Raw genomic sequence first — 24,459 nt, forward strand, 5'->3', positions numbered from 1 at the left:
TGAGAGCTATCCAAATTGTCAGAGTTTAAAAATAAGAACAAGACCTGATCAGTTTTTCCTTTCCATTTCAATTCCTTCATTTGGCAGTATAAATGCCTCATCAATTGAGACATTATATAGCAACTTAGTGTTCATACTAGGGAAGGAGAGGAGGAAACATATGCAGAAGACATATGTGTTCAAAAGAGATTTATTAAAGGATATTCTTTATGTCTGGTTAGATACTGAAGGAGAATGCCGCAGTCTATTTCTGAATTGGGATGCTTATGTGGCAGCTCTGAAAATGGCTTCCAAGATTTGGTGCGTGCGTGCGTGTGTGCATGTGTGTGTGTCCATGAGCCTTTTAGGTCTTAGAACTTAAAATGTATATATATATATATTTTTACTGATTTCCTGTAATTACAGGGAGCATGTTTGTTGATGAATTTGATGTGACCTGTGTTACTATTTTGTAATTACAGGGTCAGTGTTTTCTCTGATTAACATAAGATTAACTAATCAGCTAGTAAGTATCTTTCCAATAAAAATTAAGCCATGCCAGCCTACCCCTAACCTTCCCATCACTTTTTGGAGCAAGAACCAGGTTAAGCTTTCTAACAAGATTTTTAGGTCAATAATCGCCCAAATTTATTTTAACACGTGTGTGTGTGTGTGTGTGTGTGTGTGTGTGTGTTCCAGGATTGGTGGAAACAAGATGTTATCTAATACTTCTCCTTCAGGTTTTCAGATCTTTAGGCACTGTCATTGGTTTGAGTATGGTAGAATATGGGATTTGAATGTTTCCCATTTTACTCAAGGTTGGCTAACACGGGGAATGTTGAAGGACTTAATTGTGATCCCAAAATGGAATCATTTGGGCCCAAGTGGACATGCTTGTATGAAGATCTGATTGGAAAAATGGGGGCAAAATTTATTGATTGGATTAGGGATGAAAACAAAAGGAAACAAGAAGCAATTAAAACCACATTCGCATATAAGGTAGAAGCTAGTCAGCATTGCCATACTTCCCAGGAGGATGGCCTTGGATTGTTCTAGCAGAGTGAGAATCAAAGGTCTTTTTGAGATGCTTTTTGCTAATACTTCCAGTAGAGGAAAAGGCCTTATGTGTAGCATAAGCATGTGTAGCACATATATTCTGTAGCAAGCAAAATCATTTTATATTTCCCAGTGAAGGAAGATGACACTTGTAATTTCGAACATATAAGGAGTAAGCTTACCCTTACCACCAACCAGCTACTATGAAATGAATCGAAGTATTTAGTTTGAGGCCATAGAACAGTTGCCAAGTCTTAATTGTTTTTTTTTTAACTCCTTAAAATCTTGCATCAGTCTCTTCCTTAACACTCACATAACTACCAACATGGTTCAAACACTCATTCACGGTCCCCTGGACTATTACAATAGCCTCCTAATTGGTTGCTGCCTCAAGTTTTTCCTGTTTTCAGTCCATCCTGCTAAAGTGATATTCGTAAAGCACAGATCTGATCAGAATCTTCAGTGACCACTGTTACCTTTAAAATAAGATATAAAACCTTTTTGTCATTTAAAGCCCTTTATAACCTTACTGCAGTCTACTTTTCCAGCCTTGTAATACAGTTTTCCCTTTCATATGCTCTTTAATTAGTTGTCATTAAACATTTATTAAGTGCCTACTGTGTGTGAGGCACTTATGTTGAGTGCTGTGGATGCAGATATGAAAAAGACAGTCCCTGCCCCATCTAATGGGGGAAGATGATGCACAAAAGAAAGCTGAAATGGGTGTAGGGGAAGAAGGATATCTGCCACAGTGGAGAAGCCAGCCAAAGAAGTCTGAAATGAGTGCAGCCAGGTGGGACATGAGCATGTGTCTGAGATGTCAGTCCCGTTCCCTTTCTCAAACAGAAGAGTTTCTGGCTCCACTTTTCAGAGAGCCATATGGTACTCATGAGATGTGAGTAACAGGGGTGATTGGATCTTGCTAGATGATGTGATTTTGGAGTGATGAGTTTACTGGGAGGATGATGGAGAAACCAAAGAAGTCCAAAGTGAGTTGTAGCTGGGTAGAAAATGAGATGTCTGAGGAGTCCTGCCATAATGGCCTTCTTTCTTTTCTTCATTATATCTCCCGTCTTTTTATCTTTGCACTGACTGTCCTCAGTGTCTGGCATATATTTTCCCCTTACTTGTGCCACTTAGAATGCCTAGCTTCCTTCAAAGATCAGCTTATGTCTTTTCTTCCCTGAGGTCTTTTCTGTGCTTAGCTGCTAGTACCTTCTACTGTCAACCTATATTTATTTTTTACATACATACATATATGCATGCATGTGTGTCTTGTCTCTTTTTAATGAATGTAAGCTTCTTGAGGTTAAGGACTGGTTCTTTTGTTTATCTGTATTATCAGTGCCTAGCATAGTACCTGGCATATAGTTGGCTTAATAAATCCTTAATAAGTGCTTGTTGATTGGTTTCCTATGTGCTTATTATTTCAATTTGTATAATTATCCTGGTTTAGATGTTTAAGACAAGGACTGTCATTTCTTGTCTTTGTATATCCACTCCTTCTATCATACTATCCATGCACAAAATAGGTGCTTAATAATGTTCATTGAATTGTTGAAATTGATCCAAATCAGAACTAATAGAACTGTCTTTCAGAAGTAAAGCTTAGTTCATTCACAGGACAAGAGTTATTGACGTTTTGATTGATTGCAAAATCTTTCATAGAATGTGTGGGAAAAAGTTCTATATTTGTGACTTGGGTGTGTTTGTTTTTAGAGTGGAATTTTTTGCTAATTCTTATCCATTCTTTTGTAAAATAGATCAGCGAATACTATCTATTCCACAAAATGAGCAACAACCATCCACTCCGCCCCTATACTGCTGTGGGAGAAATTGATCACGTGCACATCTTGTCTGAAAGTATTGGTGCCTTGTTAAATGGGGAAGAATATGGCGATGTCACATTTATAGTGGAAAAGACACGGTTTCCAGCCCACAGAGTGATTTTAGCTGCCAGGTGCCACTATTTTCGGTAAGTGTTTAATATTTTCTACAGAATTAAAATAAACTTTAGAAAATATTAGTACTTGCTGTTTCATTGAATATGTAAATAAATATACCCCCAAATCGATGGACACTGACAACTACTTTTCCTACGAGAGCCATCTTAGAATCATGTTGCTGGCATGACCCGTTAAGGATGATTTTGTGTGCAAACCAGACTACCCCTAAACTGTCTTAACTAGATGAATGTCAGGTTTTTAAAAATGGGGTGGGGTGGTGTAGAAAGGCAAATTCTACTTTTGTGCCTCGTATCTTCATTGTCCTTCCTTCTATAATAGATTGGTTAATTAACTGTCTGTATTTCAAGGGACATTTACCAATTTGCTGATTTGCTGTAGCCTAGAAGTTGGGCTGTGTCATATATACATACATATTTTTTGGCTTCAAACTCAAAAGAACATTATGCAGTTTATCAGACCCCTTTATATTAGTGTAGTGAATTCAGAGACAGTCTCACAACTCTTAATGGAAGAGAACTCATTGTTGACTGAGATCTGACCAAAAAAAAAAAGTCAGATTCACGTCTTTATATAGTTATTCTGTTTCCAAGAACTCACCAGAGTTTATATGGTTTGTTTAAATAGTATTAAAATCTTACTTATGCTTTTATGTACTCATTGGCTATGTGATTTCCAAGTCCTGATTTTCAATTATATAAATAATAAAATTTCCCTATACTTATGAGTAACTAGTGAGACTTAGAAGAGAGCATCACTGAAAAAATTGGCATTATTATAACTTGTCCTTGATTATTCACTTTATCTTTAATGTAAAGGAGGATAAAGATTGTCTAGAGAAATTATTGCATTGGCCAGGAAAGATCATTAGCTATATTTGAATATATTGATAGCTTAAATAAAATTTCAGGTACCCTCCTGTTGAAATCACAACTTGCTGTTTTTGAATCATTGTTAATTATGAGTCAGCAATACAGTAGGAGTGTCTTTCCATTCATTTACCTAACTATGCTTATAATTGTTTCGATACTTCCATTAAAGATTTCTTTCTCGAAGTAATAATTTTTCCTCTTGCTTCTCCTTATTAAGGTATAATTCCAATGATTCCTTATCACATTTTCAGAAAGTTTCATCTTCTGCATATGAGTGCTAGCAAGAGGTGAGGCAGCTGATTTCTATCAAGATAACATGCAAAAGTTGAATGCCACCTAGGACAGATTTGCTTATTTTAACTTTTTGGATATAAACATTTTAATAGATTTTACAAGAAGACATTTGCAACATTTTTTTCTTTCAATTTGTGAAGAAAACTATCTGATATGTTTTTTAAAAAACCTTTTGAGGAACTGTTAGTATTTTTAAACATGGAAATTTAATCTTGTACAGTCAACCTTGAGTAAAGATCATTCCTACTTCCACTCTTATTTGGAAACTTGCACCTTTGGTCATCCCCTTTTTCTTCCTAATCTCTTTATCCACTGGTTGCTTCCTTACTTCTTGCAAGCATGTCCCTGGGCCATCTCCATTGTCCTGATCTATATCTGGCCACTGGACCCAGATGGCTCTGGAGAAAAAAGTGAGGCTGGTGACTTTGCACAGTCCTGCCTCACTTAAATCCAATTCATTTCGAGTCGTGGCATCATTTCCTGATGTCATGGCCCTCTTTGAGAATGAAGGACAAACCACAACAAACATGCCCAGATCTCTTCCATCCTTCAAACAGCAACATCCTTCAAACAATAACAATAACAATAAACTGTCACTTGATGCCACTGTCCTTTAAACTTGAATTCTATAGCTATGGTCCATTTCTCAGCCATTCCCTTAGAAAAAATTTTCTTCACTTATTGCCTTCACTTTCTCACCCCTTCCAATCACTTTTCCATCCCTTGCAGCCTTACTACCATCCCCACTACTCAACTGAAACTACTCTTTCTATGTGCTAACAGTTTCTGAATTGCCATGACCTTTTCTTAGTTCTTATACTTAGCATTTGATGCTGTTGACCACTCCTCCAAATATCTCCCTGCCCCTTTCCTGGTTTTACTCTGTTCTTCCTGGGTTTTTGTGACACTGCTGTTTCCCCATTGTCTTTTAACTCATCTGAGGGATAGCTTCTTCTAAGTCTCCTTAGCTAGATTGTCATCCTTGCCTCATACCCCATGATAATGGTCCCATTAGGATTCCAGTAAGGTTCCATCTTGGTCCCTCTTTTTTTCTCTCTCAAAACTCTTTTTGCTAATCTCATCTGCTGTGATGGATTCAACTATGATATCTATACATACGATATCTATACATACCAAAGAAAGTGAGAGGCAGAGATTAGAGGGTGACAGATAGGGTACAATGGATCACTCAGAGCTCTAGGGCTCAAAGAAACAATCCATTTACTAAAATATATTAGTTTTCAAGGCAATTAAATACAAGACCTGAGGATAAAAACCAATAAAGGCCAGAAAAGAAAGTTAAAAAGGAGTTAGCAAGAGGTTTTCTGGGGTCATAAGAGTTCCTCATCAAAGTTGTCAAAACTACTTTTATGCCTTCTTGCTGCAAGTCCCCACAGCTGGGGCCCAGATCAATGCACTTGGGGGTAAAGTTAACCCCATAGCTCCAGGTCTGTATCACAACTTCCTTGCTTGGAACAATCCCCAATGGTGTGATGAGGAAGGATGGAGTGGTAGCTCACTCCTGCCAGTTTTACAGCGTCTTGGCCCACAACACAGATGCATCTAAGATATGGAGGTGGGAAATGGAGGGTTGTGGAGGAGGAAGAGAAAGGAAGGCAGCATACTTGGATTATGAAGTATGTGAAAGGGTATAAAATGTGAGAAGGGGCCAGGTTATTAATCAGAGCTGTGGTCAGGGTTCTTTTTTTTTTCTTTTTCTTTTTAGTTTGCAACACACGGTTCTACATAATTTTGAGTTCCAGATTTTCTTCCCTCCCCCCCCCAAGATGGCATGGAATCCCATATAACTTCCATGTATAACTTCGCATTGAATTAATTTACACACTAGTCAAGTTGTGGAGAAGAATTATGACCAATGGAATGAATCATGAGAAAGAAGAAACAGAACCAAAAAAAAAAAAAACACAACCCAAAAACAAATACAAAAGAGAGAAAAAAAAGAGGGAGAAAAAGGCGAGCATGAAGTGTGCCTCAATCTGCATTCATACTTCATAGTTCTTCCTCTGGATGTAGATAGCATTCTCCATCGTGAGTCCTTTGGAGTTGTCTTTGCACCTTGTGTTGCTGAGAAGAGCAAAATCTGTCAGAGTTGGTCCTCACAGAGTCCATATATCTGTGGTTGTATATAATGTTCTCCTGGCTCTGCTCCGCTCACTCAGCATTATGTCGTGTAGTTTTTTCCAGGTTGTTATGAAGTCCGTATCATCCCCATTTCTTATGGCACAATAGTATTCCATTACCTTCATATACCACAGCTTGTTCAGCCATTCCCCAATTGATGGGCATCCCTTTGATTTCCAATTCTTGGCTACCACAAAAAGAGCTGCTATAAATATTTTTGTACATATGGGTCCTTTTCCCACTTGTGTGATCTCTTTGGGATACAGCCGTGGAAGTGGTATTGCTGGGTCAAAGGGTATGAACATTTTTATAGCCCTTTGGGCATAGTTCCAAATTGCTCTCAAACGGCTGGATCAGTTCACAACTCCACCAGCAATGTAACAATGTTCCAATTACCCCACATCCTCTCCAGCATTTATCATTTTCCTGTTTTGTTATTTTAGCCAATCTGACAGGAGAGATGTGGTACCTAAGAGTTGTTTTGATTCGCATTTCTCTAATCAGTAGTGATTTAGAGCATTTTTTCATGTGCCTATAGATATCTTTAATTTCTTCCTCAGAAAACTGGTCAGGATTCTTTAGGTATGAATATTGACTTGGTTTTCACACATTGCATTTTTATGCATATTATTAGACTAGACATATTTTGTACTAGTGAGACTTTTTAGGGTTTGTTCCAAGTAAAACGGCTGTCATTGAAGGAATTATCAAGGAAAATTGTCATTTTTGAAAATGAGAAGAAACACCACATCTATTTTTGTTTTAAACCATGTTCCCCTTTTTACAAACATGTACAAACTAGTAGGGAAGATTCAATCAATTACTCAGTAAGCATTTATTAAATGTTTGGTATGTGCCAGGTACCGTGGTAGGCATTGGGGATACAAAGAGAAAATGAAATAGTCTCTACTCTCAAGGAGCTTACACACATATGTTGATGAATGTATACAGAATAAATACAAGGTAAAAGTTTTTGGGGGAGAACATGGGATCAGAAAAGGCTTCATATAGAAGTTATTACTTGAGCAGAGTTGTAAAGGAAACCAAGGTATTCTAAGACAAGGCAGTAAGGAGAGGAAGTGTATTCTGGGCCTGGGGAACAGCCTTTGCAAAGGAGCAAAGAGTATATTTGTGAGGGGCAACAAAAAGGTCGTTTTCGTTAGATGGTAACATGTGAAGGGAAGTCATGTAGTTTGGGACCAGGTTGTAAAGAGCTTTAAAAACCAGTTGGAGGAACTTCTGTTTGATCCTAAGGGCAATAAGTTACCATTAGAGGTTTTTGGGAGGGGAATGATACATTGTCAGACCTGTATCTTGGCAGCTGTGTGTAGGATAGATTGGGGAGGTAAGAGCCCTGAGGCAGGGGAATCAATTCGGAGATGATTCCATTAATTTAAGTGATAGAGATGAAGTGGCTATGTGAGGAGAAGAAAGGATGGGTGTGAGTAAAGAAAAGGGGACTGATGTAAGAGATGTCATGGAAGTAGGAATGGAAAGATTTGTCAACTGATAGGCTGTTTGGGAGTGAGGAGTCAAGAATAGTGCTAAGCTCGAGAACCTGGGTGACTAGAAGATTGGTGGTACCTTTAACAGAAATAAGGAAATTTGGAAAGAGGTAAGTCTTGAGGGAGAAATAATGAGTTCAGTTTTGGATATGCTGAGTTTGAGACAGCCATAGAAAATCCAATTTAAAATATAGGCAGTTGGGGATGTACGTGGCTAGAACTTGGGAGAGACAAGGGTTAGATATGTAGATCTGTGAGTCATCTGCATAGAGACTATAGTTAAAAGTAAAGGAATTGATGAGGTCACTACAGTAGAGAGTAGAGAGATGAGAGCTCAGGAGAGGGTTTTGGGGAACACCCAGTTAGGGGGTATAATATGATGAGTGAATCAGTAAAGGATACTGAGAAGGAATAGCCAGAAAGGTAGGAGAAAAAAGACCAAGAGTGGGCACTGTCACAAAGGTCTACTGAAGAAAGTATCCAGGTGGAGAGGCACCAGAGCTAGATGCTGCAGAGAGGAGAGGGATAAAGTTTGAGAAAAGGCCATCAGATCGGGCAGGTATTGAGGAGTGAATGAGGAGGAACAAGCCACGTTACGCATAGTGCAAGGAGAGGTGGAGAGAGCAAAGAAGGAAATGATAGAATGTAGTGAAGGTTTTCATTGTTGGGGAAACTTGAGTGTGTTTGTAGGTAGCAAGGAAGGAACCAGTAGGTGGGAAGAGAGTGAAGTTTGGGAGGATGATTGAGTGAGTGGTCTGCTATGGAAGATGAGTGGTCTGGAAGTGGGGAGGGAGAGAAAGAGGGAGGGAGGGAGAGAGAGACAGAGAGATTGATTAGATTTAGCAGGAAGCTTTCTCTAATTTTTTTTTTTAATTCTGAACTTAACCCTTACTACCCCATATATATAGAGAGAGAAGGGTCACTTCTTAATTTCTTTATTAGGTAGTTTTGAAATATAGAGGAGGAGAAAGAATGGCTAACATCAGTTTTATATTTTCTCAGTAAAGTGTTAGATAAATTCCTCAGCTCAGAGGGTGGAGAGACTTGAGAAAAGAGAAAGTGTGGAATAGGTTGGTAGGCTAGAGAATCAATTTATCAGTCATTAAACAGATATTAAGCACCTACTCTGTGCCATGCACTGTGGATACAAAAAGAAGCAAAAGACATTCCCTTTCCTCAGGGAGCTAACAATTTAATGGAGGAGACAACCAGGAAAAAAAAAAAAGCTCCTTGAAGGAGGTAGAATTTTTGCTGAGACCTAAAGGACGCTGGGGAAGTCAGTAGGCAGAGCAGAGAAGCAAGAGCATTCTGGGCATGGGGGACACCCAGAGGAAAATGCCTAGAGACAGGAAATGGAGTATCTTGTTCCTGAAAGAGTCAGAAGGCCAAGGTCACTGTATTGAAGAGTATGTGTGAGGGAGTAAGGGTTAAGAAGACTGGAAAAGGAAGGAGGGGTTAGGTTATGAAGAGCTCCGAATTCCCAACAGAGCGTTTTGTATTTGTTCCTGAAGGTGAATTATCAAAGTTGGGGGTGGGGTGACATGATCAGACTTGTGCTGTAGGAAAGTCACTTTAATGGCTAAATGGAGCATGGATTATTGGAGTGGGGACAGTGTTGCAGCAGGCCAACCCACCAGCAGAGTGTTGCAGTGGACCAGATGTGAGGTGAGGAGGGCCCGCACTAGAGCAGTGGCAGCGGCAGCGTCAGAAGAGAGAAGGGAACATATTTGAATGAGAGATGTTGTGAAGGTGAAATCAACAGGCCTTGGCAACAGCTTGGATATGGGGGGTGAGAGAGAGTGAATGGGGGATGAGGATGAGATCTAGGAAGAATAAAAAGATGACTCTGCTGCAGTGACAGCCTAGCTGAGATTAGTTAACATACATCTCTAGTGGACATAATTGATTTTGTTGTGTTCTCCTAGTAGTTTCGTTCAGTAGCACTTGAGGAACAATTGAAGAGGTGGGTGGTAAGGGCAGTCGAGGACTGGAGTTTGGCAAGGCACCAGCATCAGACCCAGGGATGAGTGACCCCAAGAGATGAGAGGAGAGAACGTTGTAGAATTGAATGGATAAACCATATGGATGAGATTGGGAAAAGAAAAAAGTGAGGTCAGAGCAGGGATGACGATGTGGGCAAGTACTTGATAGATGCAGGGATTGGACATCATTATAAAGACAAAGAATGGGTATTGATTCTGAAATCTTGTGCCAGGTGATACTGATCATTTTCCTGGGGCAAATGTTGTGTGTCCCAGAGGATGAGAGAAAACAGGTAGTAGGTTAGGTGAGGACAAATAACTGAGACGACTTTTATTTCTCTCCCCCTTCATTCTGTGTAGGGTTCGTAGTTGGCCTTGGTTGTGCTGCCCTGTTCTGGGGTCCTGGAATTATAACAGTGCTTAGGTCAACATTTTACCGGATGGCAATTAAGAGAACTGGCAGTACTTCGCTGCAATATTTTTCTTTGCATAAAGTAGCCATTGCTGATCCTTTTTTAATCACATCTAAAATAATTACATAAAATGATAATGCTTTTAGAATGTGGAAATACAAATTCTTTGGCCATCTTTGGTGTTCTAATTGTAAATTTTTAAAGGGGCAAACTGTATTTTAGAGTTTGCGTTTCTTATTAACCTTTAGCTTGTTCACCTGTTCCTCTCATGGAAAACTGCTTTAGCTATGTACTTAATTGTCCAATATTTGGGTTAAACTGTCAGAATAACTTGGAAATTTTAATTGTCTCAGAATATTTGCCATCTTGTCTTACATACCCTCTTTGTAGAATTATTTTAATGTGTTATATTGTTTGAGCTTTTCTTCTGGATGACTCTGTCATTTGTATTTGTGGAATACCAGTGATAAGTATTTTGAGTATTCTATAGCAAATTCCATTGGGGTGTAATTTTCTTATGCATTTGTTCTCTGTATGTGCAGAGCATTATTATATGGTGGAATGCGAGAGTCTCAGCCTGAAGCAGAAATCCCTCTCCAAGATACCACTGCAGAGGCATTTACCATGTTACTTAAATACATCTACACAGGACGGGCAACGCTGACAGATGAGAAGGAGGAGGTGCTGCTGGATTTCTTAAGCCTGGCTCATAAATATGGATTCCCTGAACTGGAAGATTCAACCTCTGAGTATCTCTGCACCATACTTAACATTCAGAATGTCTGCATGACTTTTGATGTTGCTAGTCTCTACTTGCTTCCAAAGCTCACATGTATGTGCTGTATGTTTATGGACAGAAATGCTCAAGAGGTACTTTCCAGTGAAGGTTTCCTCTCTCTTTCTAAGGTGTGTCATTGTATATAAATACTTTCATTGTTGTGCATTGTTTTGCATGTAGTTGTGAAATGGAATTGGAACAAAATTATTGTTGTAAATTCTTTGCCCTTTCAATGCCTCTCTCCTTTGTTTTCTGCCAGTCTCTGTGGGAATATATTTGAACTCAGTATTTAGTCCCATAAACAGATATTAATAATTCCCCGGAAAAAGAAATATTTTTGTTGAATTGAAAAGGGAAAATAATCAAAGAGCATTAAATAGTATTTACTAAGTGGGAGGTAGCATGGTGCAATGAAAAGAAAACTGGTGTTGTAATCAGAAGTCTTTGCTTTGCCATTTCCGTGTTGTGTGACCTTGGACAAGTAATTTATCTTCTCTGAGCCTCTGTTGCCTTGTTTTTAAAGTTAAAGATTTCTAACAACACTGTCCATAGTTTTAGGTTTATAATCCTATGATTCCACATTTACAAAGCTTATACTTTAGAAAGCCAGGCAGGATACTCAGAAGATTTGTCAGTTCTGGCTGCCCTCATCTCTCTGTATAATGTAGAGAAAAACATAGTAAGTACTGATAGTGAAACCTCTATTTAGTAACAGTTTTTCAAAAAGAAGGCAGCACTGATTACTGGGTAAAGAACTGGTCTTAAAGTCAGGATGATTTGAATTCAAATCTTGTTTCTGACATATACTTACTGTATTTTGACTTCTTCCCTGTGTTCACAAAGGGACAAGGTGCAGGTTCTAATATAGACAAGTAGACAAGGAGAAGGGTGTACATGATCCTGTGGCCTAACTAAATGCAAAATGATCTTCCAGGTTTTGTTGGTATCCTGAGTTCCCACAGCTAATTTAATAATGCTTTGTGGTTTTCTGTAGGAACTCTCACACATGAATTGGCTATGTAGTAAAGTATTAAATGAATGGATATTTTAAAATTAGAATTCTTAGGATGGAGTGGACCTTAATAGATCAGGTAGTCTGTTCCCTGCTTGCTTACTGTATTAATTTATATGCAGTACATTGTGCATTAGCTAAGACAGCACACAGATCATGTGAGAAAGAAACCTAATCTGGCTCTTAAAAAATGAAGTATTTCAGAGAATGAAACTTCAAAACCTTTCTTGATAATTTATAAGTTTTAAAATCAGGAAAAATCTCCCCATTGACCCACCTGAAGTCTCTCCTTTTCTTTCTTGACTTATAAGACAAATAAAGCTGTTGATAAAGCTGTATCTGTATCTGTATCAGTATGTCTGTATACAGGTATATAGTTACATCAGTAGCCACACACACACACACACACACACACACACACACACATGCATGCGCACATGCGTGCCAATATTTCTATATGCTGTAGTTAAGGATAAATAAATTTAGTTTATTCTGTTAGGACTAAAATCTAAAATGCTGTATAAATGCTAGTTATTATCATTATTATAAATAATGTATTTTCTCTGACTTTTTAGCACCTGGTATTGTAAAAGATTTTATAAAAAGATTAATCCAGGTGTGGATAATGTTCTGTTTATAAGTGTTTGAAAACATACCCCAAATGGAGCTTGCTCCCTAAAGCGTGTATAGTGTTTGTTTTATTACATGCAAAGGACCAACTTCACAAATTTAAAACAAGTTTTGAATGTTTTACCATTTTTCATTAAATTTTTAATTACACAGGTTAAAGAAGAGATTGAATTAAGTGTAGAGAGAGGTTAAATCAATGGAAAAGATAGGTAGTAGAAGAGAGAATGGTAGATGGTAATTTACAGGTTGAGGGAGAAAGTTAGGAAGATAGGGGTAATGGAGACCTAAGCTGGGAAGAGAAGAGTTCAAAGGACCAATGAGCACCCAAAATCATATAATCCCTTGCTGATCTGCTTTGCTGGGCTCTATTTTTAACTAGAATTTTCCTTTTTATCCTTTTCCTCTTAGGCAGCACTTCTCAATATCGTATTAAGAGATTCATTTGCAGCTCCTGAAAAGGATATTTTTCAAGCCTTGTTGAATTGGTGCAAGCACAATCCAAAAGAGGATCATGCTGAAATCATGCAGGCAGTTCGCTTGCCCCTGATGAGTCTCACTGAGCTCTTGAATGTTGTTAGACCTTCTACATTATTGTCTCCTGATGCCATCTTGGATGCAATTAAAGTGCGCTCAGAAAGTCGGGACATGGATCTCAATTATCGGGGCATGCTCAGTGAGTACCTGCTTCTCCTAAATGTATATAGTGGAGAACTTGTCTAAAAGTTTTGCTTACAAGGCTTTTGTCACCTTTCACAAACCCTAGCTTCTACAACTACAAAGCTATAGTGTTTATAGGCCCTGTATCTATGTGAGTATATTAGTTCTAATATGGAACTTTACTTCTTACACCTCATGATACCCTCTTCAGACAATTAGGAAGCATTTATTAAGCCCCTAGGACGTGCTAAGCACTATGTTCAACGATAGGGTTACCAGGACAAAAATGAAACCACCTCTACCCTCAAGGAAGTTAGATTCTTTTGGACAAAACAATACATGTGTATAAATACACATAATCTATCTGTCTGTCTATCTGTCTATGATTTTACATAAATACACACACACACACACACACATACACACACACACACGAGATAATTTTTGGAAGTGAGGTACCAGTAGCTGGGGAGAACAGGAAAGGCATCGTGTAAGAGCTAGTACTTGAGCTGAACTTAAAAGAAAACTAGAGGTTCTAAGAAACGAGAGGGTCTTTCTGGCATGGAGGATGGCTTGTGCAAAGTCCCTGGGATGGAAGCTTGAATTTCCTGTTTGAGGAGCAGCAAGGTCAGTTTATCTGGGCTGGAGAGTGACTAAGAGGAAGTAATGCATAATAAGACTAGAAATTGTATATTGAAGTCAATTTGTGAAGGGCTTTAAGTATCAAACAGAATAGTTTACATCTTATCCTAGAGATGATAGGGAGCTGCTGAAGCTTCTTGAGTTGAGGAGTGACACTGTCAGATCTATGCTATAAGAATATCACTTTGGTATCTGTGTGGAAAAAGATTGGAGAGAGTAATGAGGGCCTGAATTAGGGTGGTTGCTATATGCCTTGAGGCAAGGGGACTGAAGTGAGAGGTATCTGGAGGTAAAATTGACAAGACTTGTCAATTGAATGGATGTTTGGGATGAGGGAAAATAAGGAGTTGAAGATAATTCCTATATTGTAAACCTGGGTTTCTGGATGGTCCTTTGACAAAAATAGGGAAGTTATGGAGTAAGATGAATTTGGGGGAAAAGATAATGAATGCTTTAGGCTTATGGAGCATCCAATTTTAAATGTCCAATAGGTAATTTATATGGAACTGTAGCTCAGGTGATGGAGAGATGGATATATAGCTCTGGGACTCATCTACGTAGAGTTGAGAGTGTAGAAAGATAAGAGGGCCTATAGGGACACCTTGAGGGACACCCATAATTAGTGGGAAGGATATGAATTTTTATTCAGCAACCTAGACTGAGAATGAGCAGTCAGATAGGAGGGTGGCCAAGAAAAGACAGTTTCACAAAAAACAGTAACTGGGAGAAGAGGGTGGTCAGTTTTATTTACAAAGAGGCTGAGAAGGGTAAGATTTGAATTAAGTCCAAGTCACACTATATAACCTCTTCCCACTAACCATAGAGAATTGCCATTTCTGGGAAAACTCTTCACCTCTTTCCCAGAATGCCCAATCCTGCTCAAGATACTTTTTTTTACATATGATGGTACACAGTTCTAGAGGTACGTATTGTGTACTTACTATGTGCATAACAACATGATAGATAATAAGGAGGTTGGAATGTTGCAAAAGAAGTCTGTGAGGGATTCCCTGCCTGTGAGCTTAAAGTCTCCTTGGGGAGATAAGACCTATGATGAATGGTATAGAAAGTAAAAGTTCAAATCATTGTTGTATAGTGTGTGTGAGAAAGACTTCAGGATTTAGATAGGCATGAAGAAGAAGGCAGGACATTCCACATGAGTGTGAAAAGTTTGAGAACTTGTAGAGACAGTAATGTTTGAGGGTGAGGGAGCAGAATTATCTGATTAATACTGGTTATTAGAAAAGATTGTAAAGATAACGTAGAGCAGATTGGAACGCCTATTGAAGGCTAGGCTAAGAGTATGGACTCAACCCTGATCAAAAACTTTTGAGTGGCTTACTGTTGCCTTATATAATTATTACAATTAAAAGGGTGTTGTTAGGAGTATTAATATGGTTATGTTGTATAGGATATTTTGGAAGGAGGAAGAATAGGAAAATCAGAAATATTGCAATAATCCAGAGATGAAGTAATACAAGCCTAACCAGGGAAATGGCAGCAGAAATAAAAAGTGATATATTGATGTTAGAAATATGGAGTTCTGAAGAACGGATAGCATGTATGGGGTAGAGGAAAGGAGCCTATGTAACATGTTACAAAATGGTATAATTAACCAAAATAAGGTGTAGTTAGGAGACTTTCCCCCACTAGGGGGAGAGGTGATTTGGTTTGGTTTTAGACATGTTAAATTTGAATATTTTTTAAGGAATAAAGACTTGGAGTGAAGTAGACATTTATAACAGGCAATAGGAATGTTTAACTTAAGCATAGGTGAGAGGTCAGGGCTGGAAATACAGATTTGGGAGTGTTGGGTATAGAGGTAGTAGCTGAACCTGTTAGACTGTGCAAGTTTTCCAAGAGTCTTGGGCATTGTACAACACTAATAGTAGGAAAGCAAGAAGAGATGACAGAGGGAGTAGGCCCAGGGGTAGAACTCTCAGGAGTAGTATAATCATTCAGCTAACAAGCATTTATTAATATTTAACTATGTTCCAGATACTGTTCTAGGTCCTAGGAGTACAAAGACAAAATAAAATGAGCCATGCTCTCAAGGAGCATTCAGTCTGGAGAGATAGTAAGTATATCTATAAGAACGTGAACATACACACACACACACACACACACACACACACACACACACACACACACACCCCCACTCCATGTTAGCCCTGATACCTTAACTAGTTAAAATCGTGTCTCAATAAATATTTAATTAAAAGACCTTTAGAGTAAGTTTGAGAAGGCTTTCAACTAGAATGAAGTCACACGAGAATTGTTCCCGAGGGGAGAAGCTTGGCTGTGCCTCAGGGCTTGTCTGTAACTTATCAAAGAATTGAATTCCAGAAATTGGAGTGTGTTGCTTTCTGGCACATCAGTAGGAAGGAACTGCTTGCTAAGGAAGGAGACCTGACCAGTGGCAGAGCCAAATAAGGCCTTCTTCCTACTTCTCTCCTCCTTCCTTCTTTCTCTTCTTTCCCATTCTTGACTAGAAGAGGAACTTTTAGCTTTGAAGGCCCTTGAAGATGTGGAACTTCCCATCAGTGTCCTAAGTGGCATCCGTCTATCAGATAGCAGAATCTGCATTGGTTGCTACAGACAAACTGGGTACAAATTCATGATGCTTATTGAGAACTTCTTGAGCGTCCCCTTGTAGCAACAATCTGCTAGCAGCTGTTGTGGGGTGTAAGACCCAACAAGACCAGCAGCAAGAGCTGCCAGCACAGGTTCTTTGATCTGCTTTACTAAGGAAAGTAGCTTTAAGGGGTTAACAATTTCACTTGAATCACACATACAATTATAACTCAGTTCAGGAGCAAAAGCCAGCAACCTGAACTTCAGAGCAAATACAAACAAGATAGAAAACGTACATTATAAGCAGACCAAATACAAACCAACATCTGGGTTAGCAAAGCCAGGGGGCAGTTACAATGGCTTGCCTAGAGTCACTTGCCACTCTTCCAGGGAGTGGAAGCCCCCAAACCAAACATGTGGGTTTCTTCAAAGCCAGGCGGCTCCTTAACGGCTACCCAGAATCTCCACACCTCCACTCTTCCAGTGAGTGAGAGTTCCTGACAAAATGCTAACCTCTGAGTTTTTATACCCTGTTGAGGGCCAGAAGGATTCATACCTAATCAGCAAAATGGTGTGAGCCTGGGGCTTAGCCCCTAGTAAAACTTAATCAAAGGCACTTGATTACTTTAGCATTCTAAACGAGATAAACAGTAAGAAAAAAAAAAGGCCCGCCTTAATTACCAATACATCCCTGAATGAGAGAAAATATCTTGTAGCACCTAGGAGTTTTGAGTTAACCACTTTGGCACATGTGTTCTCTAAACTTGAACCCATTTTCCCCTGGACTCGATATCTCTGTGAGAAAGTATCACAAATGTTTGCACAGATGTACCAACTGTATCATTTAGTAAATATCCCTTTCAAAAACTAAGTTTGAATGTCAGCTGATGATCTTGGGGAGGAAGCCCAGGAGAAAGATTGGAGTATGGGTTATCAAACTGAGGGTATTAGAGAAAGCCACCTAAACCTTGTTTTGGGTACAAGGGTCCTTGGTGCTGCATGGGTGAGAGTGGGCTGGTGATATGGCTGTGATCTTATCAGTGCAGAGAGCAGCCTCTTTTGCTTGTGACAGTGACCTTTTTTTTGGTGCCATTTCTAGGTTTAGAGGGTGGCCCAACGCCCAGAGAGGCTCAGTACCTCATGTATGCCTCAGGGCCTGAACCTTGGGGTTCCTGACTCTGGGTCACCTCTCTCCATTGCCCTGGGAAACCTCTCAGGCTGTAGCTCTAGATCATGGGGCTTACCTTCCAGCTCATTGCTAGTATTTCAATTCAAGACCCTCTCTTCATATTTCACTGAACTCTGTTCTCTGCCCTTGATAGGTTTTTTGGAAGAGGGGTGTTGCATCATTTCCAGCCTTTTCTTAATCTCTTACCTTCTCCCACTTGCTTTTTTTTTTGCAGCATTTTCCAAAGTGTCTTTAATCCAGTCATTCACAAATTTGTACAGTTACATGGGCAGCATGAACCAGGGTTCTCTGGAGAAGGAGGATGAGGAAATTCATTCTAGGAAAAGTAAACAGGAAAATGTCCCTTCTGGGCCTTGGGAGCATTATACTTTCATGCCATGCCAGGAAACAAATGATTCAAACTGCTGACAAAGGGAAGGGAGCACTGTCACACTGGTTGAACACCTGGCTCACTGGACCCTCCTCCACAGGGGCTGTGCCTCTGATGCGTTCCTAACAGATGAATGAGCAGGTTCAACAAAGCAAGTTCACAAAAAAGAGTTAGGCTGTAATTATCTTCTCTTGCAAGGCAGCACCCAGGTGGGGAAAAAAATAGAAAAAAGAATTAAGAATTATAACTTCGCCGCTAAATACAGAAAGTTCGAGACTGTCTTCACATAGCAAGGCATTGAATCCAAGGAAACCAAGCAATTAATGGACAAATACCATATCTAAAATTTGTCCTTGGCCCTTAGAGTCATATGGAAGAAATCACCAATAGATTCAAGTTGCTGAGGACACAGCTTTATCTACCTACATTCTCTTCATATGGTCCATTATCTTGTGTTTTTCTTGCGCTTTCTTTTGGATTTATCTTTTTTTTTCTCTTGCCATACTTTATTATTTAATATGTTTTAGTTTTCAGCATTGATTTCCACAAGATTTTGAGTTAAAAAATTTCTCCCCATTTCTACCCTCCCCCCATTCCAAGATGGCATATATTCTGATTGCTCCTTTCCCCATTCAGCCATCCCTTCTGTCACCCCACTCTCCCTCACCCCCTTCCCTTTTCCCCTTACTTTCTTGTAGGGCAGGATAGATATCTTTTTTTGTTTGTTTGTTTTTTGGAGGGGGGAAGGCAGGGCAATTGGGTTTAAGTGACTTGCCCAAGGTCACACAGTTAGTAAGTGTGTCAAGTGTCTGAAGTCAAATTTGAACTCAGATCCTCCTGACTCCAGGGCCTGTGCTCTACTCACTGCACCACCTAGCTGCCTCAAAGGATAGCTCTCTATGCCCCATTGTCTGTATATCTTATTTCCCAGTTGCATGCAAAAGCAACTTTTTTTTTTTGAGCATCTGCTTTTAAAACTTTGAGTTTCAAATTCTCTCCCCTCCTCCCTCCCCACACACTCTCCCTTAGAAGGCAAGCAATTCAACACAGGCCACACATGTATCATTACGAAAAACACTCCCATAAATAGTCATGTTGTGAAAGACTAAACTATATTCCCTCGCTTCTGTCCTGTCCCCCTTTATTCATTTTTCTCCCTTGACCCTGTCCCTTTTCAAAAGTGTTTGCTTTTGATTACTTCTTCCCCCATCTGCAGTCCCTTCTATCGTCCCCCCTTTCTTATCCACTTCCGCCTACTTTCATGTGGGGTAAGATTCCCAATTAAGGGTATATGTTATTTCCTCCTCAAGTCAAATACGATGAGAGCAAGATTCACTCATTCCCCCTCACCTGCCCCCTCTTCCCTTCCAATAGAAGTGCTTTTTCTTGCCAATTTTTTTTTAAATTTTTTTTATTTAAATTTATTTATTTAACATATTTGGTTTTCAGCATTGATTTTCACAACAGTTTGAATTACAAATTTTCTCCCCATTTCCACTCTCCCCGCCACTCCAAGATGGCATATATTCTGGTTGCCCTGTTCCCCAGTCAGCCCTCCCCTCTATCACCCCCCTCCCCTCTCATCCCCTTTTCCCTTCCTTTCTTGTAGGGCAAGATAAATTTCTACGCCCCATTGCCTGTGTATCTTATTTTTTAGTTGCATGCAAAAACTTTTTTTTTTTGTTTTTGAACATCTGTTTTTAAAACTTTGAGTTCCAAATTCTCTCGCCTCTTCCCTTCCCACCCACCCTCCCCAAGAAGTCGAGCAATTCAACCTAGGCCACACATGTATCATTATGTATAACCCTTCCACAATACTCATGCTGTGAAAGGCTAACTACATTTTGCTCCCTCCCAACCCATCCCGCTTTATTGAATTTTCTCCCTTGACCCTGTCTCCCTTCCAAAGTGTTTGTTTTGATTACCTCCACCCCCATATGCCCTCCCCTCCATCATTCCCCCCCTTTTATTTATTTTTTATCTTCCTCCCTCTTCTTTCCTGTGGGGTAAGACACCCAACTGAGTATGTATGGTATTCCCTCCTCAGGCCAAATCCAATGAGAGCAAGGTTCACTCATTCCCCCCTCACCTGCCCTCTCCCCTCCTCCCACAGAACTGCTTCCTCTTGCCACCTTTATGCGAGATAATCTACCCCATTCTATCTCTCCCTATCTCCCTCTCTCAGTATGTTGCTCTCTCATCCCTTAATTTCATTTTATTTCTTCTAGATATCACCCTGTGTCTGCTCTCTCTCTTTTACATATATATATATGTGTGTATATATATATATATATATATAAAAACACATATATATATTTATACATACATACACATACATACATATACACATAGATATATACATATATACACATTCACTTATATATATACATAAACTTATATATATGCATATTCCCTTCAACTACCCTAATACTGAGGTCTCATGAATCATACACATCATCTTTCCATGTAGGAATGTAAACAAAACAGTTCAACTTTAGTAAGTCCCTTGCAATTTCCGTTTCTTGATTACCTTTTCATGCTTCTCTTGATTCTTGTGTTTGAAAGTCAAATTTTCTATTCAGTTCTGGTCTTTTCACTGAGAAAGCTTGAAAGTCCTCTATTTTATTGAAAGTCCATATTTTGCCTTGGAACATGATACTCAGTTTTGCTGGGTAGGTGATTCTAGGTTTTAATCCTAGCTCCATTGACCTCCGGAATATCGTATTCCAAGCCCTTCGATCTCTTAATGTAGAAGCTGCCAGATATTGGGTTATTCTGATTGGGTTTCCACAATACTCAAATTGTTTCTTTCTGGCTGCTTGCAGTATTTTCTCCTTGATCTGGGAGCTCTGGAATTTGGCGACAATATTCCTAGGAGATTTCTTTTTGGGATCTATTTGAGGAGGCGATCGATGGATTCTTTCAATTTCTATTTTGCCCTGTGGCTCTAGAATATCAGGGCAGTTCTCCTTGATAATTTCTTGAAAGATGATATCTAGGCTCTTTTTTTGATCATGGCTTTCAGGTAGTCCAATAATTTTTAAATTATCTCTCCTGGATCTATTTTCCAGGTCAGTGGTTTTTCCAAGGAAATATTTGACATTGTCTTCCATTTTTTCATTCCTTTGGTTCTGTTTTATAATATCCTGATTTCTCATAAAATCACTAGCTTCCACTTGCTCCAATCTAATTTTTAAAGTAGTATTTTCTTCAGTGGTCTTTTGGACCTCCTTTTCCATTTGACTAATTCTGCATTTCAAAGCATTCTTCTCCTCATTGGCTTTTTGGAGCTCTTTTGCCATTTGAGTTAGTCTGTTTTTTAAGGTTTTGTTTTCTTCAGTGTATTTTTCAGTATTTTTTTGGGTCTCCCTTAGGAAGTCATTGACTTGTTTTTCATGGTTTTCTCCCATCCTTCTCATTTCTCTTCCCAATTTTTCCTCTACTTCTCTAACTTGCTTTTCCAACTCCTTTTTGAGTTCTTCTATGGCCTGGGGCCAGTTCGTGTTTTTCTTGGAGGCTTTTGTTGTAGGCTCTATGACTTTGTTGTCTTCTTTAGGCTGTATGTTTTGGTCTTCTTTGTCACCAAAGAAAGAATCCAAAGTCTGAGACTGAATCTGGGTGTGCTTTCGCTGCCTGGCCATATTCCCAACCAACTAACTTGACCCTTGAGTTTTTCAGTGGGGTATGACTGCTTGTAGACTAACAAGTTCTATGTTCCACGTTTGGGGGGGGAGGTGCCAGCTCTGCCACACCAGCACTGCTCCTTCCCCAACCCCCAACCCGAACTGGGCTTAGATCTTCAGCAAGCTGTGCACTCCTGCTCTGATCCGCCACTTAATTCCTCCCTCCAGGTGGGCCTGGGGCTGGAAGTAACAACAGCTGTAGCTGCCCCACCTCCGCTGCCCCCGGGGCTGGAAGCCGAACTGGGAACTCCTTCCACTCCGGCAGCTTTTCCCACTAACCTTCTCCACAGTCTTTGGTGTTTGTGGGTCGAGGGGTCTGGTAACTGCCGCAGCTCACATATTCAGGGCGCTAGGGGCCCCATCCGCCCGACTCCAAGTTTGGTTGTTCCACGCCACTCAGGCTGGGCTCTGCTCCACTCTGTTCCTAGCTCCCAGCTCCCAGCTCCATGTGGAATAGACCTCACCCAGAGACCATCCAGGCTGTCCTGGGCTGGAGCCCTGCTTCCCTCTGCTGTTCTGTGGGTTCTGCCATTCTAGAATTGGTTCAGAGCCATTTTTTATAGGTTTTTGGAGGGACTCAGTACGGAGCTCATTCTAGTCCCTGCTTACCAGCTGCCATCTTGGCTCCGCCCCCTTTCTTGCCAATTTTATGTGGGATAATTTACCCCATTCTATCTCTCCCTTTCTCCCTCTCTCAATATATTCCTCTCTCATCCATTAATTTTATTTTTATTTTTTTTTATGTCATCCCTTTATATTCAACTCACCCTGTGCCCTCTGTCTATGTATACATATTACACATATGTATATGAATATATATATATATATGTATATATATGTATATATGTATATTCCCTTCATCTACCCTAATACTGAGAAAGGTCTCATGCATTACACACATCATCTTTCCATGTAGGAATGTAAGCAAAACAGTTCTACTTTAGTAAGTCCCTTGTGGTTTTTCTTTCTTGTTTACTTTTTCATGCTTCTCCTGATTCTTGTATTTGAAAGTCAAATTTTCTGTTCAGCTGTGGTCTTTTCACTGAGGAAGCTTGAAAGTCCTCTATTTTATTGAAAGTCCATTATTTTACCTTGGAGCATGATACTCAATTGTGCTGGGTTGATGATTCTTGGTTTTAATCCTAGCTCCTTTGACCTCCGGAACATCATATTCCAAGCCCTTTGATCCCTTAATGTGGAAGCTCCTAGATCTTCTGTTATTCTGATTGTGTTTCCACAATACTCAAATTGTTTCTTTCTGGCTACTTGCAGTATTTTCTCCTTGACCTGGGAGCTCTGGAATTTGGTGACAATATTCCTAGGAGTTTTCTTTTTGGGATCTTTTTCAAGAAGTGATCGGCAGGTTCTTTCAGTTTCTATTTTACCCTCTGGCTCTAGAATATCAGGGCAGTTCTCCTTGATAATTTCTTGAAAGATGAGAACTAGGCTCTTTTATCGATCATGGCTTTCAGGTAGTCCAATAATTTTTAAATTCTCTCTCCTGGATCTATTTTCCAGGTCAGTGGTTTTCCCAATGAGATATTTGACATTGTCTTCCATTTTTTCATTCCTTTGGTTCTGTTTTATAATATCCTGATTTCTCATAAAGTCAGTAGCTTCCACTTGCTCCAATCTAATTTTTAAGGTGGTATTTTCTTCTTTTCCATTGGACTGATTCTGCCTTTCAAGGTATTCTTCTTCTCATTGGCTTTTTGGAGCTCTTTTGCCCTTTGGGTTAGTCTATTTATTAAAGTGTTATTTTCTTCAGTATTTTTTGGGATCTCCTTTCCCAAGTCATTGACTTGTTTCTCATGATTTTCTTGCATGACTCTCATTTCTCTTCCCAATTTTTCCTCTACTTCTCTTACTTGCTTTTCCAAATGCTTTTTGAGCTCTTCCATGGCCTGAGCCCAATTCATATTTTTCTTGGAGGCTTTTGATGTAGGCTCTTTGAATTTGTTGACTTTTGGCTGTATGTTTTGATCTTCTTTGTGAACAAAAAAAAAAAGATTCCAACGTCAGAGTCTGAATCTGAGTCAGTTTTCACTGCCTGTTCATGTTCCCAGCCAACTACTTGACCCTTGAGTTTTTTGTCAGGGTATGACTGCTTGTAGAGTAGAGAGTACTTTGTCCCAAGCTTTAGGGGCTGCTCTGCTGTTTTCAGAGTTACTTCTACACAGCAAGCTCTGCCACAGCAGTGCTCTTCCTCCCCCAAGAATCACCCACCCGGACCGCAACCAAGATCCAAGCAGGCTCTGCACTCCCGCTCAGATCCGCCACTTAATTCCTCCCACAGGGTGGGCTTTGGGCCAGAATCAACTGCAACTGTAGCTCTGTAAGCAGCCCCAGAGCTGCACCACTTCTGTGCCCCTGAGGCTGGGGCCAACCACATACTCCTTTCACTCTCATCTAGCAGTTTTTCCACAAACCTTCTCTGCTGTGTTTGACGTTTGTGGGTTGAGAAGTCGGGTGACTGCCACAGCTCACTTATTCCGGGTTCTCTGGCCTGTTCCACCCAGCTGCCAGTCTGGTTGGCTCTGGCGTGGCCCATGCTGGGCTCTGTTCCACTCCCCTCCCAGCTCTTTGCGATGGACCCATCCCAGCAACCATCCAGGCTTTCCTGGGCTGGAGCCCTGATTCCCTCTGCTATTTAGTGAGTTTTGCAGCTCTAGAATTTGTTCAGAGCCATTTTTTAACAGGTGTTTGGAGGGACCTGG

At 39.9% G+C, this 24,459-nt stretch overlaps 1 protein-coding gene across 1 annotated transcript in view; it reads left to right on the plus strand.

Annotated features, from left to right (window-relative positions):
- Positions 1-24,459, plus strand: part of BTBD9 (BTB domain containing 9) — a 552,498-nt gene that overhangs the window by 109,925 nt on the left and 418,114 nt on the right. Inside the window, exons 2-4 of the mRNA XM_036768793.1 lie at positions 2,799-3,010; positions 10,750-11,113; positions 13,036-13,300. Of these exons, the coding sequence (XP_036624688.1) occupies positions 2,826-3,010; positions 10,750-11,113; positions 13,036-13,300 (814 nt within the window). The 5' untranslated portion in view covers positions 2,799-2,825. The remainder of the gene's footprint in view (positions 1-2,798; positions 3,011-10,749; positions 11,114-13,035; positions 13,301-24,459) is intronic.

The sequence above is a fragment of the Trichosurus vulpecula genome, chromosome 7 (genome assembly GCF_011100635.1).
Source record: "Trichosurus vulpecula isolate mTriVul1 chromosome 7, mTriVul1.pri, whole genome shotgun sequence".
In the NCBI taxonomy this organism is placed as follows: Eukaryota; Metazoa; Chordata; class Mammalia; order Diprotodontia; family Phalangeridae; genus Trichosurus; species Trichosurus vulpecula.